This window comes from Gambusia affinis, linkage group LG03 (assembly GCF_019740435.1).
Source record: "Gambusia affinis linkage group LG03, SWU_Gaff_1.0, whole genome shotgun sequence".
Lineage (NCBI taxonomy): Eukaryota > Metazoa > Chordata > Actinopteri > Cyprinodontiformes > Poeciliidae > Gambusia > Gambusia affinis.
This window is the reverse complement of record NC_057870.1, coordinates 3,696,642-3,715,423: the sequence shown is the minus strand read 5'-3', so window position 1 is coordinate 3,715,423 and position 18,782 is coordinate 3,696,642. Positions and strand designations below refer to the sequence as shown.

Below are 18,782 nucleotides of genomic sequence, written 5' to 3'. Positions count from 1 at the left end.
AATGTATCCGTAGGCACAAGTCTACTGTTCTGTTTCACCGGTTTCCATAATGTATAAGAGCAGATTGTCCTTTTTGTTGCCTTTGTTTTACGGGAGATGTGAGTAGTTCTTGTGAATCAGCGCTCCACCTAGTGGACAAAATGTAATAGCACAGTTTTCTGCTTCCAGAATCTTTGAATTGACATTTTCTGGTAAATTCCCTGCTGAGGACAGTCAGTGACCATAAACAGGCATTTTTGCAGCATGCCTCCTTAGCCAGTTACATGTGGAACAATAATAAAAAAATAAAAAAAGTTGTTTATAGTGCCACTTCCCTCTGTGTGTTTGCATCCAGCAGCCGGGTCTATTTTCTGTCCTTTTTCTGGTTGATTCTTTACATTGCGTTTAGTTCACGGCCCACTGGTTGTTGTTTTTTTTGGCTGTTAATTCCTCAGTTTTTCATATGATAAACAGACGGCGCATGAGGAAACAAAAGCCCAGAACAAACCAGAGGCTTATGAATCACAGTGTGTGAAGCCCTTCAGAGAGGTAGAAAAAAAAATAACGCTTTAATGACTCTGCCTCAGTGAGACTCACATTGGGCCTTTTTTCTGTTCTTTGTCACATCCAAACAGACGGTCTGTCTACGGTAGAGAAATCAAGCTTAGAGCTGGAGACGTCTACCTGAACACAACCGATCCCGTTATTTCACTGCGACCACACAGAGAACATGGGGTTATCCTCTGCAGACTGAGGGATCGTAGACCAGATGGTTAGGTGCTAATGTCTCAAAGTCGTGTTCCAGTGAAGAGATGCTGAAGAGGTTCCTGACAATAAAACCCACCAGGCCTCATTTAGCCAAACTCTACACGTCAACCATTTTCTTGTGCTGGATTTGATGTTGAACAAGAGGTCTTTAAATTGTACTACAGCTTTAACACTACTTAGGTCTTTTGTTTCTCTCCACATTTAAACATTTAAAAAGAACAAATTGCTCTGTTCCCATTGTGAACAGGCCTTTGGAGGTTAGAACAAACAACTTGATAATGTTTCCTAAGTTACACAGGAATCTGTTAAAAGTTGCTTCACTACAACATTAATTTCCCATCAAAGCTGATAACCTTGAGCAAAGCTGTGTGTGACCTGCTGGAGCATAAACCAATCCAACATGCACAGAACAGGCAGAACGTTTGTTTTTTAAATTTTTTTACTTGTTTTTTGGTACTCTAACGCTGCATACCCAAAATCCTGTAGAGAAATGTTTTCATTCCATTCACTCAGTAATAAATACGAGTAGTTTATGTAACAACCAAAGGAAATCATGAATGGAAAGAAGCAAAAATAAATATAATCTTATAATACCTGCCCCTCATTCACATAAAGAGGAAATTTGCTTTTTATCTGCGAAAATACACAACAAAACATCAGCTTATTCAATGGCATATTGCTTGATCATCATGATCACCACTTTACCAAGCACTGTGTGGAATGAAAACAGACAGTTGGGTAAGTATCTTTAACGAAACACATGAATAAACCTATTTTTGCTCCTGTCATTTTGAAGCAGTGCATGTATTTCTGATTTATTTCAATGTTGGTGTGTTTCCAGTACGCTGAGAAAGACAAATCAGTGCCTGTGTTGAGATAAGATTCATTTTAAACACAGCTATAACCTCTATCTAATGTTTTGTTTTTCCCCTTTACTGATATGTTATTTGACTCTGAAGCTCTTCCACTGTTTACTGATTGTAAATGTTAAACTTGTCTCTGGTAATCCTCCCCATTAGGACAGCAAAGGCGTCTGCCTGTGCCAACATTCGTATCCCTGTTAGCTCCACACCCACATCCTTCCCTGATCCTGCGTTTTTCTTTTCTTTTTTTTCCAAGTGCAGGTTTAGCAGAGATTTGGAACACGTTCTCATAAATAATACACATCGCTTTGGCTATTCTTAGCCAGCTGATTCATGCGTCTTGTGCGGCAGATAGCCTTCCCAGCTGCGTTTAATGGATTATTGTTTGTCCCGCGGCTTAAGACGCAGAACGGACACCGAGGGAGAAAGCTTTGATATTCTTAGAAAATAACTGAGAACGCTCCTACAAGTAGAGGTCATCTCTAAACTTAAAGGCTCATGAGGAGATTATTATCAGCGAGAATACTTCCATTAACCTGAAGACCTTTCTACCTGTTGGATTATTCTGTGATTTAAATGGCCAATATGATGTAAAATCTTTTTTTCAGGTTTACATCATGCTATAATGTTACTCCCTCATTGAAAACATACAAAGTGTTGCTTTGATTCTTTCATGCATGTTTGAGAAATTTTTTTTATCTCCATGGCAACCATTAAGCTGTGCAACATGCCTAGATGGACCTAGCCCCGCCTTCAGGGGCGAAGCTCCTCCTGCCCCGCGACTCCCCAACTCAGATCCTTCAGACTAGCCAGCAGAAATCAGCAAACACCTGGTGGAACTGAGCATACTGAGCTCAGTTTGCACTGGTGAAAACGTCGTTAAAGGATTAATAGAAGAGCCATGTTGTGATGACTTCCTGAAGGAGGAGAGTAAGAAAGATCAGGAGCTTCTTAAAGAGACAAAGGCCCAATTTCAAGAATTTAAATTACATTTATTTTAAGTTATACTTCATATATATAGTATTTTTTCACAACTAAGGTCAACATACTTACTTGATTGTGCTATAAAATTGCATAATGTCCCTGGAAAACACATAATTCTGTCCTGTTTTACCAAACTCCCACTGAAACTGGGATGATCATGTGGCTCTCAGTCTTTGCATCCTGATTCACAGGCATCAACCGTACGACTGAAGCCTCAGCAGCAGGAACATTCCTGCTTTGTTTCCCCGGTGAAAAGTCTGTCAGAGTGGATAAAAATACACCATGATCCATGTCAGACACTTTTCAAAGCTCCTCATCCACACAGAGTTGCCACAGCCAACAAATCATCCTGAAGCTCAGCCCTCCCTGCTCACAGGTACTCTGGCTGTCTGGACTCTGTGCGTGTGGCTATAAATAAATGTTCTTTAATCCATCATTCTAATTTATCAGGCAGTCCAAGTTTAACTTGTCCTCAGAAGAACTGCCCAAAAAACACACATCAGAAGTCTGAGCAGTAATAAATGAAGAGCATTGGTGCTTCAGGCTGAGCTACGTATCAAGCAGAAACTGAAACCAGCAGCAGTGAGGCTGATTAAATATATTCTATTCATCCAAGAAAACACATTTTACCCAGATGCTCATCTGCAGAAGCATCGTTAATTTCTTAATTTGGAGTCCATATCAGGTGAATGTGTTCGTCTCAGATAAAGAGACTAACGGAGAAGGTAGATCTGTTTTTCCCTTCAGGCTCATCACTTCTCTGTCTTTGCCCATATTTGGAGATTGTTTTATCCTTTAGAAAGGTTTGATTTGAAGCAGATTTCTTCTCCTCAGGTGAAGAAGAACCTTTCCTTTCAAACACATTATACATGCTGTAGTGATATAAAAAATGTCATGTCCTTGGTGCTTTGTTATTTTAACTACCTGTTGTATTTGAATTAAAGAATGCAGCATTGGTGGAGTATATCCAACAAGGTTTAAGATGATTAAGCAAATTTGAATAAGAGACGAGGATAACCTGCATAAATACTAAATGCTGTTTTAAATGATTATTTGATTATTCAGAAAAATCACAATTTTACAAGCCGCATAAGATATTATTTATGTGATATTATTCGCTTTGAAAGTGCTAAGAAATTGGGAATCCTTTCCTCATAAAAAAAACCCCATCCAGTGACACTTTTCTGTAGATCTTAGACCTTTTCAAACAACATTAAAGTGGCAATGTTACATATTTTTCAGGCAGATTAATCCATTTTACAGCACAATCAAGTAACTATGTTTCCTTCAATTGTTATAAAATGCCGTAACATGACTTAAAAGACATTTGACTTTGCGATTTAAAATTGGGCCTCTGTCTCTTTAAGAAGCTCTATCTGACACTCCACCTTCCGTAAATCACAACAACGCTTCTCCAAAAGCGTAAAAGAAATCCTCTTTTCTTTTACGCTTTGGAAAAGCTCTTTAAAAAGTTTTTTAGGTCCTCTGATCCACCTGAAATACAAAATTTATTCAGCAATAAAACTGATAATCCACAGATTAGAACTTTACACATGAATATAATTACAGTAATATCTGGACATGTTTAATAATGATTAAACCTTTCATCCCACAAATGAGTGCAAAGTCTGAACCAGCTGCAGTCGATCCAGCTGACTGGACTCAGGGAGGGGAAGTCATCCTTCATGCTTCATCATGCATTTATGCATTATGTTAAGGTTATAGGCATTTTTCACTGAAGGGTTCATCTTAGTCCCTCTGTCAATCACTGATGTGAGTCAGCACCGTCTCACTCAGCGCCGTCCTTGTGCTCTACCCTTGGCCTCATGCATCATGCATTAAGCACAATTCAATTTGACATTTCAACTTGAATGCATTGTATGGTGCTTTTCTTCCACCCCATCCGAAGATGATTATATCAAGCATTCATGAAGATGAAAGATAGGGAATATCTGGAGCGATGCCTTATGGGAGGTTTAAAGGGCCCAGTTCAGACAGTAGAAGTACCGACTGACAACCTTTGTGTAGACCTTTACTTTTACGTGTTTACTGAGTCTGTCCAGCGCCCTGAACGCTGCTGAACCTCACCACTTCATGCTGCAGGATCATCAAAAAGGTGCAATGAGCGAGTCCTTCTGCCGTTCTCCAGCAGTGTCTGACAGGTCAGCGGTGTTCTTGTTTCTGACTGTGCAATCGCAATTTAAGGGGCAAACTGGCGAATCCTCTCTGTGTCGACCTGGTGGTCATGTGAGGGTGGAAGAGTCAACGTGAATGTTTGTTATGGTTTTTAACTTTGTCCAACACCTCAGGTGTGAGGATGTGGTCGCCTGTTATTTGATACCGGCATGCCTAATAGGAACCTGTGTGTGTGTGTGTGCGTGTGTGTGTGTGTACCTCTTCTTTTGCTAATCTTTCTAATGACCATCATTCTTAATGACCATCATTCTCGGACAAGTGGAAAGAAATGGATGGATGAAATGGATGGACAGTGGTAATTACAACTCCCTTACACTTTATGCAGGTTTTTTTTTACTGTTCATCAACATATCCATCCATATCCATATCCCTGTCTCCATGTTTGTTCTTTGGAAATATTGGAAAAATGGTTACCTGGGACAGTGGTCTCTTCTGGTTTATTGTCTCCTAATGCCGTTTTCGCTGACTAAGATCTCTGCCATACTAAACATCAGGAGGAGAGTGACAGATGTAACATGCTGTCTGTCAAAATAAGGTACAAGAATTTTTAGCGTGACATCTGCACGAACATTTGCTCATTTCAGAGCGACATCTTTGCTCTTCATTGCAAATGTTGCAGCCGTGTAAGATTGGTGATCTTTGGGTCTTGGGAGATTTATGAAATTTGGTGAAATCGTCCCCTCGGACAGATCTCTTTTCATGGGTCTGGTCTTCTAATGCCGCTTTCGTCAGAGCAGAAGTTGAGTTTTTAGACTTAACTGTCTTCTTTTCAGAGCAAACATTTGGAGCTGGGGACGTTTGCTCTTCTGGAAGATTGGTGAAATTGTCCCCTAGGACAGATCTGTCTTGATGGGTCCAGTCTTCTAATGTCGTTTTTCTCAGAGGAGAAGTTGAGGTTTTAGACTCAACTGCCTCCTTTTTATCGCAAACTTCCCCAGCTGGAGAAGTTTGTTCTTTGGAAAAATTTGAGCATTCGTTCCCTAGGAGGGCAGTCTCTACGTGGGTATTGTCTTCTAATGTCTTTTTTTTGTCAAAGCAGAAGTTGAGTTTTCAGACTGAATTGTCTGAAAACTCACAATCGCCTGATAAGTCACAGCAAACTGCCCCAGCTGAGGAAGTTTGTTCTTTAGAAAGATTGGAAAAATCGTTCCCTACTGCAGCGGTCTCTTCAAGGGTCTTGTCTTCTGAAAACTCACAGCAAACTTCACCGGCGTTTTCCCTGGGCAGAAAAGTTTGCTTCCCCGCCGGAGAAGGAAAAGATAAGCATCAATAACATCGAATTCAGTGTACATGTCCTGAGAGCTACTCATTTCAAATTTGATACCTGGAAGTAGTTGGTTAAAAACTTTCATCACTCCTGTAGTAATCAAATATCCAGCGCCAAAAGTCAGGAGGAAAAAAAGGTGACTAAGACGACCTCTTCCAGACTGAATATCCTTGCTAAACACTGTGCTAAGGGTCAAAGAGCTGCTGGAATATTACCTGATGTTTTGAGATGGAAGCATTCATAACCCCAGATGTTCTTTGATCTATGACATAGATCTATGACATAGATCTATGTCATAGAAGATGTCATAGCTACAATGAGCTCACTGTAGTACTGGGGGAATGTCTTGCTTCTGATTGCTGCTATGGAAACAAATGATCTGATTATCGGTCAGCCGATCAACGGTTAATGAGCATGATTTTAATTACTGATTGATTGACTGTACTGTATGCGCATCAATAGTGCAGCAACCAGTGTATCTGTGGGCAAAGTTACAGTAAGAGTCAAATCTTTATCAAAAGAAGCAGATAAAACGCTGCACCATTAGTATAGCTGCAGGGAACCAAGTTCAGAAATGATCTGAATGATTACAGAAGTCTTTTTGGTGACACTTTATTTGACAAGGTGTGCAATGATGACATTTTTAATGCTAAATTGCTCTAAAAGTTGGCATGAAAGTCCATCACAAGTGCCAGCGTTGCATTAAAGTGTCATTATTTACAAAACAATGAATGTTTAATGGCACTTAATGCAACTTTTAAAGCAACTGTAGATGAAAAGTGTAATTATTTACCGAATGACACTTCATGACAACAGTCATAGACATTCATAAAGACTCAGTGATGTTCATGACAGGTCTTATATCAGTCCTACGCACACCCTGTCAAAGAAAGTGTTGCCGTCGTTTTTACTTTTCTTTTTGTCCTAACATCATCCCAGAGTGGAGATGTTCTCCAGATAAGCTGAGTCTGACAGCACAGCTACAATGTCAGAGTGAAGCTTTCATTCAGCCACAAAGAGCTTTCAAAAGGGCTGATAGGGGATGTGACAGGAGACGACGATGTGCAGACAGACTTCTGTGGTGTGTGGCGATTACAGATAATGTGACTCTCCTGCCGTTCAAGAGTGATTACATCCACCATGTGAACTCGACTGTAGAGAACACATAATGGGAGCGACACCAAGCCCTCCACCTTGTCCTGGTCCGGGAACGAGTTATGTACCAACAGCGCTGACGCTGAAAAGAGGCACATTTTCCATCACTATAAGACATAAGTACGCTTTTGTTTTTGTCTCCAAAGCAACATGTTAAAATCCAGCTAGCAGCTTACTTCCTTCTGTCCAGATGTCAAAAATGAAAGTCTACTGGGAAATATCCGGATGCAGTGGTATATGTCAGACTGTATTACCATGGAGACTGAACAAAGACTGATCAAAAGTAATTTTGCTTCTTCCTGGAAGTGCAAAATTCTCTGTTTCATCAATATTCTCCAGAAAAAAAGATGTGTGTGAGTTTGTTTCATAGGATAACTTCATACACACTCCTGCTGGTGGACAAAGCCAAATCTTATGTAGAACTTCAAAATGTCTAAACAAGAAACACCAGAAAGAGACAAAAAAAATTAAGAACATTTCTTAAAACAACACTTAAATCAAAAGTTTAAATCTATATCCATAAAAAAGCTAAATATGGGCTAAATCCTGGATTTCATGTTATTTTCTGTCAGGCTATGTTTCCACTACAAATGTGTACAAAACTTTGTCATTATCCTGATAATGTCCAAAAAACACAAATTCGCAATTGTGGGGTTTCCTTTAAGTAAAAATCAAAAACAAAATTAAAATCACAATTGATTAAGTTTGTTCATATGACAAGTCATTAAAAACATGCCATGGTATCATCCTCAAACTACTTCCTGTCTTCTTCTTCTTCGTGGTTTGTGTCAGTGGCAACATCCTGTTGCTGATCACATGACTCATGATGCAATAAAGTGTTTGGTAAATTAAAACAATTTTGATATGACTGGAAAAACCACCTCCTCAGAGCGCTAAAGTGCTTTATTGAAAAACAAGATTTTTCTGAAATTGCTGTGTTTCCATTAAGCAAATTTCTTTTCAAAATGTCAAATTGTACAATTTTTATAGCAATAAAAACTAAGCCATCATAGTCCATTGGTGGCAAAGCAAACAAGAGTAGGAGCCAATGGGATCCAGTGTTCACTGCGTGTTTTGTGTCTGAACACCAGGAGCATCAAACTGACCTCCTGGTCTTCAACAACGTTCATGTTACAGTAAGGAAAACGCTGCTTTAGTGAGGAGAGAAGAGCATGCAGACGGCCTCAGGGGATTTTAATGAGGCTGTGCTTCACTGTGAGGAAATTATGAAGCAAAAAAAAAAAAAAAAGTATTTTATTAATGTAGCATTAAAAATTGATAAATGTTCATTAGCTTCTCTGATAACTTTCATCCACTTTGTATGCAGTGAGCGGATTTCATTTCCTCCAAGAAGATGAATTAACGGTTTGATGCAACGAGGGCTTAATTTGCATTCACAGAAGGCTGAATTAGGGCCAGCATTAAGAATCTGCAGATCAGGACAAAGTAATAATCAGAACAGGCCACGCCGTGCTTGGTGAGGCATTCCACAGGATCTATGCTCTGTTCTCGCAATTTACATATAGTGGAGTGAGCAATAAACGGCTTTACATCTATTCAGCTCTTCAGATGATAGACTTCACCGATCAAAAAGCTTTGATCACAAAGACCAGCTTCACCGCATCATAACTGGAAATTATGCCTGAAGGTTGCATTGCAGCAGTGTGTAATTCCCTGCGGCTTTAGCTGCCGTTCCTGAAAATTGGACATTTTTGATGCTGGGTTTTGAAGAAAACCCTCTCAGGTTCTCAATATTGGGCTTTTTGTGTGACTTTATATCTTTTCTGTTATACAGATAATGGAGATCAGTGGGGAGGCTACCCTGGCGCCCTGAAGGCGACCCTTTGGCGACCCGCCTCCTCAGACTGTGAAACATGGATCAGAAACACAGTGGCGCTCTCTGTTCTAGTCCTAGGGTGAAAGTGTTGCACATGTTTCAATTGATCAAATATTCATACTTTTTTTTTTTTTTTTATCAGTCTAACAATCTGAAATATGCATGGGCTTCTCTAAAGGGTTCCCCTAGTTGTTGTTTGGAGCCAACCTCAACATGTAGCCAGTTAGAGTGTGACCTTAAAAAAAAAAAACAATACATAAATAAAAAATTTTACGTAAGTATTTTGCTTACTTATTTAAAAGCAGCACTATTAAAATCATAATGACAGTGATTCCTTACTTCAGATATATTAAAGATGACCTATTATGCTTCCTTGAACAGGTCAGGAATGGTCTCCTGACTTCACAAACCATGTATTTTTTGTGCAAAGTCATTGGTAGATAATGAGATTTCAGTCATTTCTGTCCATTTTCAACTCCTTTCAGAATGAGCTGTTTTATGGCTTCCTGTCTCTTTAAATCCTAAAGAGCTGCTGCTGGCCACACCCCCGTCCCCCAACTCACAATGTTTACACTCGCATGAGAAAACAGCTGCAAACAAATGCACAATTAAACAATTGTTTTGTCATGTATGTCTTTGAAAAGCACAAGTGGAGCCTCCTGCCAACAAGAACGCAGCAAGTGAATTATTTTGTAACAGGTCCCCTTTCTTAATTATGTATAAACAGAATTAGTGTATAAATTAGTTGTGAATATAACAGTGATTTTGAAGTGAATATAAACTTTGTAATGTGTGATTATTATCGATGTAAATGACGTATAGCTGTTGCACTAGTATTAAATTATAAAAATAACTTATTGCTCTTCTTGATGCTCTGAAAAAAAAATATTTTTTTGCCATATGCTTCACCAAGAAACAGCACAAAATAACTGCAAATTACTCAGAATGAATGTTGTTGCAGGTGTTTTTTATTCTTTTCTCAGACATAAACATAACACAAACTCGGCGCACAAAGGGAGGCGGGGCTTATGATTCCTGGGCGGCCTGTGAAAAACACAACGTGGCTGAACAACAGAGTTATCATTGCTAGATGAGCAAAGCAGATCATTTAAGTCCCCCCCCCCCCCCCCCTCTACATCGCAAGAATAAATTCAACGTGCAAATCTTGATGGTCGTATTAAAATCAGTCCTAAAGTCGGCGCTGTTGGGATCTCTTGCAGCAGCTGTGACTTCAGCCAGCAGTTCCTCAGCCGTTCGCTCCGAGTCCCGCGATCCACAAAACAGTCCAGCTCTGTGTTCAAGTGATTCCAGACGTCAAAACTCAAAGAGGTCTGTTCAGAAAAAGCACTTTGTATGACAACAGTCGAAGCTACGTTTTGATCAGCACTGAAACTGACAGTGAATAAAATGACTTCTACTGTAAACAGATAGCAATAATATCCTAAATTGACCCACAACATCAGTGTATTTACCATTTATAGTTCTCTTAAAACCCCCGTTATTCAAATACTGGCTTTAATATGTCTATTAACATGACATCTGAGAAAGAAAAGTGCTACATAAGCCTAGGATTTTATATATATGTATATATTTGTGTGTGTGTGTTTTATGACTGAATTTTCCATACAGGAATCCACAACAATATTATTTTACAAAGCCATGACAGTTATGGTTCAGTCCTTGCCATATACACATTCTGAAAAGCTTTAAAGGGGAGAAGTTTCAGTACAAATGACTCTTTCCCGTTTCTCTCTCTCTCTCTCAGCAGCGTTTATGAGTCTAAATCAAACGGGAGCTCCTCCCTGAGACGAACACGATTCAGATGTCCAAATGGGACGTTCCCAAACCTGCAGCACTGACAGCGTTTCACTAGCATTATTTACTTTGCTTTAAAAAGCAAAACAAATCCCCCCCAGAGCAGAACACGTGGTAGACATCATATGAAATACTTAGCGAGAATTAAAAGGACTTAAAGCAACTTGGTTGCTTTAACTCCTGGGTCTAGATAGACCGATCTGATATTAGTCATGACCAGACTTTTAGTGTGAGCCGAAAGGAAAATTAAACTGAAAAGACAAAAGAAGAGTCTGTTACTGCAACCGAGGTTTCAAACCAGCAGATCCTCATAACATAACATTTCATCGGACGGATAATTGTCCTTTGGTTTTAAGTCTATATAACAAGATAAAACAGGAAACGCTCAATTGAGCCACTTCCTGTATTTCTCAGACATATTTAATGCAGGCCGTCAAATATCAAATTGTTATATTTTTACTGTAACAAAAATCTCAATGTCAGTGGCTTTAAAGGGGCAGTGTTATGTAGTAGCAACTTTTGTGAGTTTTACATCATGTTAATGTTATTCTGTTGCAAAAACATACCTGAGTGTTGCCCTTATTCCTTCATGCATGTTTGAGAAATCCTTTAATCTCCCGTGGCAACCACTCAGCTGTGCAAAATGCCTGGGTGGACCTAGCTCCGCCTTAGAGATGAAGCTCCTCCTCTAAGCTCCCAAAGGATGTAGGGTGGGATTTGGGCAGAGATTAGGGTAAATATTGAGCGCATCAAATGAGGCGTTAAGGGGTCCTCAAATGGTTGCCATGGGAGATTCGAAGATTTCTCAAACATGCAGGAATAAGTCAAAGCAACACTCCAGGTACGTTTTTGATGAGAGAATGACATTAAAACACAACATAAAGCTAAAAAATATAAATATTTCCTAATCCCCCACATTTAAATGAATATATCAATCTATTTCTTACTTCATTTGTTTTGGTCCGTTGATCATTTTTCCCCTTTTTGCACTTCAAAGTTCTCCTTGCAACCAACAAAAATGGAGACGCTCATTTCTCTTTCCCAGTGTTAGGATTCTGATCAAGTGGTTAATATTCTCACTTTGTTCACCTTGGTGTGAAAGTTGTTGTAAATCTATAATTGCCCCTCAGAGCTCCAACATTTGTGGATCCTTCGTTTAGCAGATTGATCCACCAACAAACAAAAGCTGCTAAACAAAAGAACAGATGCTGGGATTTATAATCATACTAATCATCTTGGAAAGAAAAGCTATTTTCTCTTAGCATAGTAAACAGACAGATACACTTTACAAAATAGTAAGAGTTCGAGCAGTGTTATTATTGCTATCAATCTATCTCAAGCTGGAAAAGGGTTTAGGGCTGTGGCAAGAAAGCGCTGTATCCAGTAAAAGCTTTTCAGTGTGGGGAGAAAAGAAAAATTGACAGTGGTGAAGCCATTTTTAATCTCGAATGTGTAATCAAAAATGTTCCATTTCTTTCAAGCAGAAGCAAACAAACCCTCATTTCCTCAGTTCAAAGCTCAGCATAAAGTATTCGATGTTCTACTGAAAAAAAGTAGAGCATGCATTTTGGAAAAGCTGTTGAGCGTAAGATCCACCTGGATGCTTTCTTTCAGACTGAAAGACGGAAAAGTAAACAAACGAACAGAGTTTCCAACGGAGCGTCGGAGCTCAGCGGTCAGAGCAGCCTGGTGATGCGGACGGAAGCCGAAGGTCTTCCTTTTGTTGTGATAGTGGAGATGGTCATGCGAAAGTTGTTCCAAATAATAATAATAATAATAAACCCACTCCTTTCTAGCTCCTCTTGGTCTGAGCAGCCGAAATACTCGGAACAAGGAGAAAAAAAAAGAGAGAGAAAAGTAAAATAAATAAAAAAGACCTGAAATGATGATAAGGCGGCTGAATGAGCAGGACAGAGGCAGAGAAAGCAGGGCAAGCTGACCACAGCTTGTCTGACATCAATCCAGGAGTTGGTGTTTTCATCAGCGTCCCACGCTCACTGGACACATATCTGATTCTTCAGACTGTCGGAGAGAAACAGAGAAACAGAGACGAAGCCTCATTATCATCACAGCGGCTGCAATGTGCCGCACAGATACGCTTTGATACGTTTGCACTTTGTAAAAGAGATGTACAGAAAAGCTTCAGTTTAACTGATCGCTGCAATATCTTAATGAGCAACAGATGCAATGCATTCTGGGAGATATGTTGCCCTCTGTCCACCTGGATCGTCTTTGCAGCAGCTGTATTTCACAGTAAAGCTCTGTGTATGTTTGTATGTTTGATGACATTAGGTTTGCTGTAAATCTGCAGTTTCTGTTGTTGTTTTTTTCTTCCCTTGCAGAAAAAGAAAAGTTTCTTTGCTGTTATTTGTCTGATCATTAGTCTGAATTTTGCCAGTCTTTCCCACTTTTACCCAAAATATTTGTGTGACCCTAAATTAATCAGAACAATAAGTATTAGTAAAAAAGAAAAAAAAAAGGAAAAACAATAACTGACTTTGAATTAATGTAGATCCACATTCGAAATCGGATTTTGAAACAGAGCTTGGTTCTGGTTGTCATGGAATGAAATTTGCTAAACTGAAATAAAATAACGATTATAAATGGAGATGCACCAATATAATATTAATACCTGTATCGGTCCTGATATTGAAAATAAAAAAACCCCAAAACAAATCTAAATCAGGTATCAGTGACAATGTGTTGAATTGATAAGGGCAGATCTATAGAGCCAGGAGCTTTATTATATATTTTACATTATATTTAGAATTTCTAATTGGACTTTTTGAACCATCGGAAAGGTTTGTTGCAATTTATTTTGACATGTTTGACCAAAGTAGTCAACCTTTTGGTTTTGTCAGTTTCAGTTGTTTTTTTTTTTTTTACATTGGCTGATCTTCTCCTAATTGCACTGAGGGAACAAAATCAAATTGTTTTTACATGACTGACCAAGCTTGTGAAGCTGTTGGTGTAGTTATCAAATAAATGTGTCATTCAGAACAGTTATGGGTACAAAGCAGAAACCTTTTAAGTCAATGCAGCTGGTCTTCTGTTCGGGTCGGTACCGGCCGATGCCAAACCTCAGAAATCGGTATCGTACTCAGAAGTGACAAAAGTGCATCAGTGCTTTTCCTAACAATAACCAGAGCTTGATATGAGAAACAAATATTCTCACACATTATTCATAAGCATTAATAAAACACTCAATAACATTAAATAATAATGTAACACATTAAAGCCCGAATTGACATGAGCAACTTCACATGTATGGAGAAGTTCTTCCAGGTTTTATGGGTCAAAGAATTCATGTTACACAAGAAAAGCTTTTTTTTTTTCCTTTTTTTTTTAAAGGTTGGGAGTCTTAAAATATTTGCTGCTGTTTGTTTTCTGCTCCATTAAACTGTCACCTCTCAAATGTGCATCCTCCCCACGCCGACAGCAAGGCAGGCTTTTAAAGGAGCATGGGGACGACGCACACTTCACATCCAGAGTCGAAGCACTTCAGGATTGCACAGATAAAAAAAAAAAGCACATTTTATAAACTAATGTATCAAAAAAGCTCCAATTTGTTGTATGGAAACAAGAAAATGTCTCTACAATTGTTCTCATGGTGTAGATTACACAATAGTTCAGCTGCCACTGGCCCAGAGCGACGATGCAACTTGTCTGCCTCAGTCCCCCCGGCCTGCTCCCCCTTAACTCTGCGACTTATGCATTCTTGCGGTGTGTGACAAATCGTGTCAGCATATTATTCTGGTGAGGCGTTTTCATGCATAATTCATCCCGGAGCCTTCATTCTACACGGACGTCTTCAAATCCCTTTGAAGTCAATTCCCTCTTCTTGATAAATGGCTGCGCCCGCTCCAGCTGCGCTCGAGCTGATTGTCGGTGTTGGAAAAGTCACCTGTCCTAAACAATTTCGGCGTACAGTGTGGAAGTGGAGAAAAGATTCACATTAAAAGATTCACTGTGCAAAAGTTTTAAAACAAGGAGAGCAGAAGAAAACAAGCGGTCCCACCCAGCTTTATGGCTGATCATAAACAACTGAGGAAACGTTCAGGCACTATAGAACCTTTTTTATTTTAAAAGATGATTTTTCATCAGATTATTTTGGTGATGGAGGAGGAGCATTGTGTGTTTTCCAGACAGATAGAATCATTTTATAGCACAATCACCTTCAGTTGATATAACAATCAAATATGACTTAAAATAAATTTGTCTTTGTAATGTAACATCTTGAAATTGGATCTCTGTCTCTTTAAAAACCGCTGCCCTTTCTGAAATTCTGCTTTCAGGAAGTCATCACAGCATTGCTCCTCTATCAACCCTTTAAAAGTGTTTTTACCAGCGTTTCACTGAGCAGTAGCTCTTATAACGAGCTCAGCCGATACGTAGCTCCACCAGGTGTTTGCTAATTGCTGCTGGCTAGTCTGAAGGAGCTGAGGTGGGGAGTCAAATTGGAGAACCGCTCTGGAAGTTCAGCAGCTTGGAAACTGCGGCTCTGAGGAGGAGCTTAGTCCTTGGAGGCGGAGCTAGGTCCACCCAGGCGTTTTGCACAGCTGAACGGTTGCCACGGGAGACTAAAGGATTTCTCAAACATGCATGAAAGAATAAAGGCAACACGTCAAGTTTGTTTTTGATGAGGCAATAACATTAAAACATTAATGTCGAAAAGGTTTATTTTACATAAGATACTGCTCCTTTAAGCATTTATTAGTTTTTTTGGAGGTTCTTTCAAAAGCTGCGGCGAGACAGATTTGGCGCCCGGGCCTTGAATTTACCACGTGACTTAAGGAATATATCCTGAAAATCTGAGCTTTATAGGACGAACCTTTGTATTTTTTTTGTTTTATTTTTTCAAAATGTTGGTTGTATTCATAAGCCCCACCTACTTCCATCCATAATTACCAGATTAAATTTTATTTTCTACACCATTTCTGAACAGGTTTATTTCTTTAAACTGCACAGCCGTTAACAGCTCATGGGTGTGTGTGTGTGTGCCTACGTGTGTGTGTGTTTGAGATAATGCTGATAATCACCACAGCTTGGGAAGGACAGAGAACACTGGAGGTAGTAGGCAGACAGGTTGTCGTGATTTTTATTATTCTGCCTCACTTCCCTCAGTCATCAAGCCTCTAATTAATTCATCTGTGCTCAGAAAGATAAGTCAGAAACACAGCTGACCGTGGAGCAACCCACTGTCAACATCCAAGTGGGGCAAGTCCCTGCAAGTTCACCTCCTTTGTTCACCTCCTTTGCATCTTTTTTTCCGCCTCTCCTTCTTCTGCTGAACGTCTCCCTGAGGCCTGCTGCTAGATGAGAGAGCAGCTCTCATTCATTTCATTCTCTCTATTCTTCCCTGGAGGGCAATCGAATATTCACTTTGTTCTCGCTCCCTTCCAACTGGATATCATCTATCACCTGTGGACAGGGTCAGAACCCCCTCACAGGCCTGTCACAATAACAATTGTACTGGGTGATAAATTGGCCCAGATGTTATTGTGATCAACGATAATATTGTTATTTTGAGACCATTTTCAAGTAATATCATTGTAGTGGCATAATAACGCAAGAACACATTCTCAAAGATAAATTAACTTTCATTTCTAATAAGTATTTAATACTCGAAGTGAAAGACATTTTAAATATTGAAATAAACTAAACAACAACAAAAAAAATGAATTATGAAGTCTCTATAAACAAAATTATCATTCAATAAAAAGGTCACCAAAGAACCAGACTGAAGACTTTTGTCATCCAGGCTTTGGTAGGAACAGAGAAAAATGATAACTCATGCAAATGGAAATTATTGAGCTTGTTTAAATTAATTATACAATTAACTGATTTGTTACTTATTGCGACAGACCTTCCTGCGTATGCAGAGGACTGGCCCCCTGTGAATGCAAATCCACAAATCTCTAAACTGTCTGTCTGTGTGTGTGGCTGTATGTGTGTGTGTGTATCAGGTTTTTATATCCTTATGGGAACCTATTTCTGTCTACAATGTGGGGTTATGGGGACCGTTGCTCCTTGTGGGGACATTTTCTTGGTCCCCATGAGGGAAATTGTTGTTTTTGGGTTCGTGGTTAGGACGGTGATGGTTAGGTTTAGGGCAAAGGTTAAGGTAAGGGTTAACTATGTGATGGTAACGGTTAGGCTGATGAAATTAATGGAAGTGAATGTGAAGTCCCCTCAAGTGATGAAAACACGGCTGTGTGTTCATGTGCGTTCAATTGTGCTGTGTGTTCAATTAAGACAAAGCTTGTCTTAATTCAATAATTTTTTAATATTGATAAAAAAAAGTACTGGCAGATTATTTTATTTATAACATGCCTTTTTGCCGATGAAATTATTTGCCAGTGTAACTAGCACTTTTTCATCAATTTTACAGAATCATTGACTCAAATCAAGGTCCTATATCTGACTGAAAAGTTTCTTGTAAGTTAGTTTTGTTTTATTTCAGGTGTACTAAGATATTTGCTTTAGAAACTAACCAAAAATACTAGATAAGATTCTTGTGTCTTTACATTGTTTTTAATAGTGACGTTGTTAAGGAACATTCTTGCACTTTGTGCCAAATATCACAAAGTCCTCTTTTTAAAACAATGATCACATAACAATGTGGCGCATTATGCAATATGCGATCACTATGCAGTGCCTGGGTTCATCCTAATCAATATGCTTTTAATAAAAACGCTGTAGATCTTACACACAGAAATTTTGGAAACTTTGGTCAATAAACGTCTAATATTTTGGCCATTTATTTGCCCATTCATCTTCACTGTCCTGATCCCTGCTACATAGATCATTCCACTTTACAGCCAACTCACAGACGATATCTAAGAGTTTACTTTATAGAAATATGAATTTAGCTACAGGCTAGCGCCTCTGACAGGACATATGTCTCCTGCACTGTTCATTACAACAGACAAATCTCACACAATGAAAAAGAGACAAAAAATATGAATTCCGACCCCAGGATGGGTGACTGTGGCTCTTAGGGAAGAGAAAAAATGTCATGTGATCGGAAGGTTGTGGGCTCAACTCCAGCTTCACGTCAATGTTGCCCTGGGCTCCTTAAAACCCAAGTTGTCTACTGAACTACTTAAGGTGTATTAATGTACAGGTTTGTAGGTGTTGTTAGGTGAATGTGGTGCTAATGTCATGTGCTTTGAGTAGTCCATATGGCTGAAAAACCTATATATAAGTTCAGTCTATTTACCATGAACTGTGTGGATAGGAATGGGCAGCAGAAAGTCTAACTCAGTTCAGTCTGAAGGAATGGGCCAAAACGCCAATAAACTTTTGTGAGAGACCTGAAGAGAGGAAACCCAAAACGTCTTAATTTTTATTTTGTATTTTTCAGTGGGCCTAATCCTCCTCCATAGAGACGAGCTGCTTACAGGTCTGCTAAACCACGATCACTGCTCCAGAGCTTGATGTGTGTGTGTTCCCAGATCTGCTCCTGCAGACTGAGCAGCTCTCGTTCGCTGGTCCACTGCTAAACTACATGAGAAATGTAGTTTGGAGTTTGCCATGATGTAAATTACGGGGCAGTCAGTGAAGGAGGTCAGCTGTCAACCACACTATACCAGCGCGGATGGTGCTACTACAAACGCTGTGGCGGATCTGAACCAGGTAGGGGCGCTATAGCAGAGAGGCATTTGGATTTCCTCCCTTTCGCAGTAAAAATCTCTTATATGGAGCTTTTTCACAAAACCAGCAAAAATTGGATTTTTCATTTTGGGCCAGAGTGTTGGGCTGACTAACCAACCCTTCCATCTGTTTTACCTCCGCATGGCTAAATATACCCCATAAGACAGCGTGTCTGAGTTCCATTGCCTTTTTAATTCAATACGATGGTGTGACTCAGTAGATGACATGCCTCCATGCAGGTTGCTGTGCTCTGACTCACGCT

At 39.4% G+C, this 18,782-nt stretch overlaps 1 protein-coding gene across 2 annotated transcripts in view; it reads right to left on the bottom strand.

The window, feature by feature from the left end:
* Positions 1–9,999: 9,999 nt before the first annotated feature.
* zmat4a (zinc finger, matrin-type 4a) overlaps positions 10,000–18,782 on the bottom strand; it is a 93,246-nt gene continuing 84,463 nt past the window's right edge. The window contains exons 7-8 of one of the 2 annotated variants that reach the window (XR_006370175.1): positions 12,742–12,886; positions 10,000–10,380 (exon numbers count right to left, since the gene is read on the bottom strand). Coding sequence is in view for 1 of the 2 variants with exons in the window: in XM_044111530.1 (XP_043967465.1) it covers positions 12,859–12,886 (28 nt within the window). In the remaining variant the exon portion in view is untranslated. Of the gene's footprint in view, positions 10,381–12,281; positions 12,887–18,782 lie in introns of those variants that run through there. The other variant, XM_044111530.1, reaches the window with a different exon arrangement.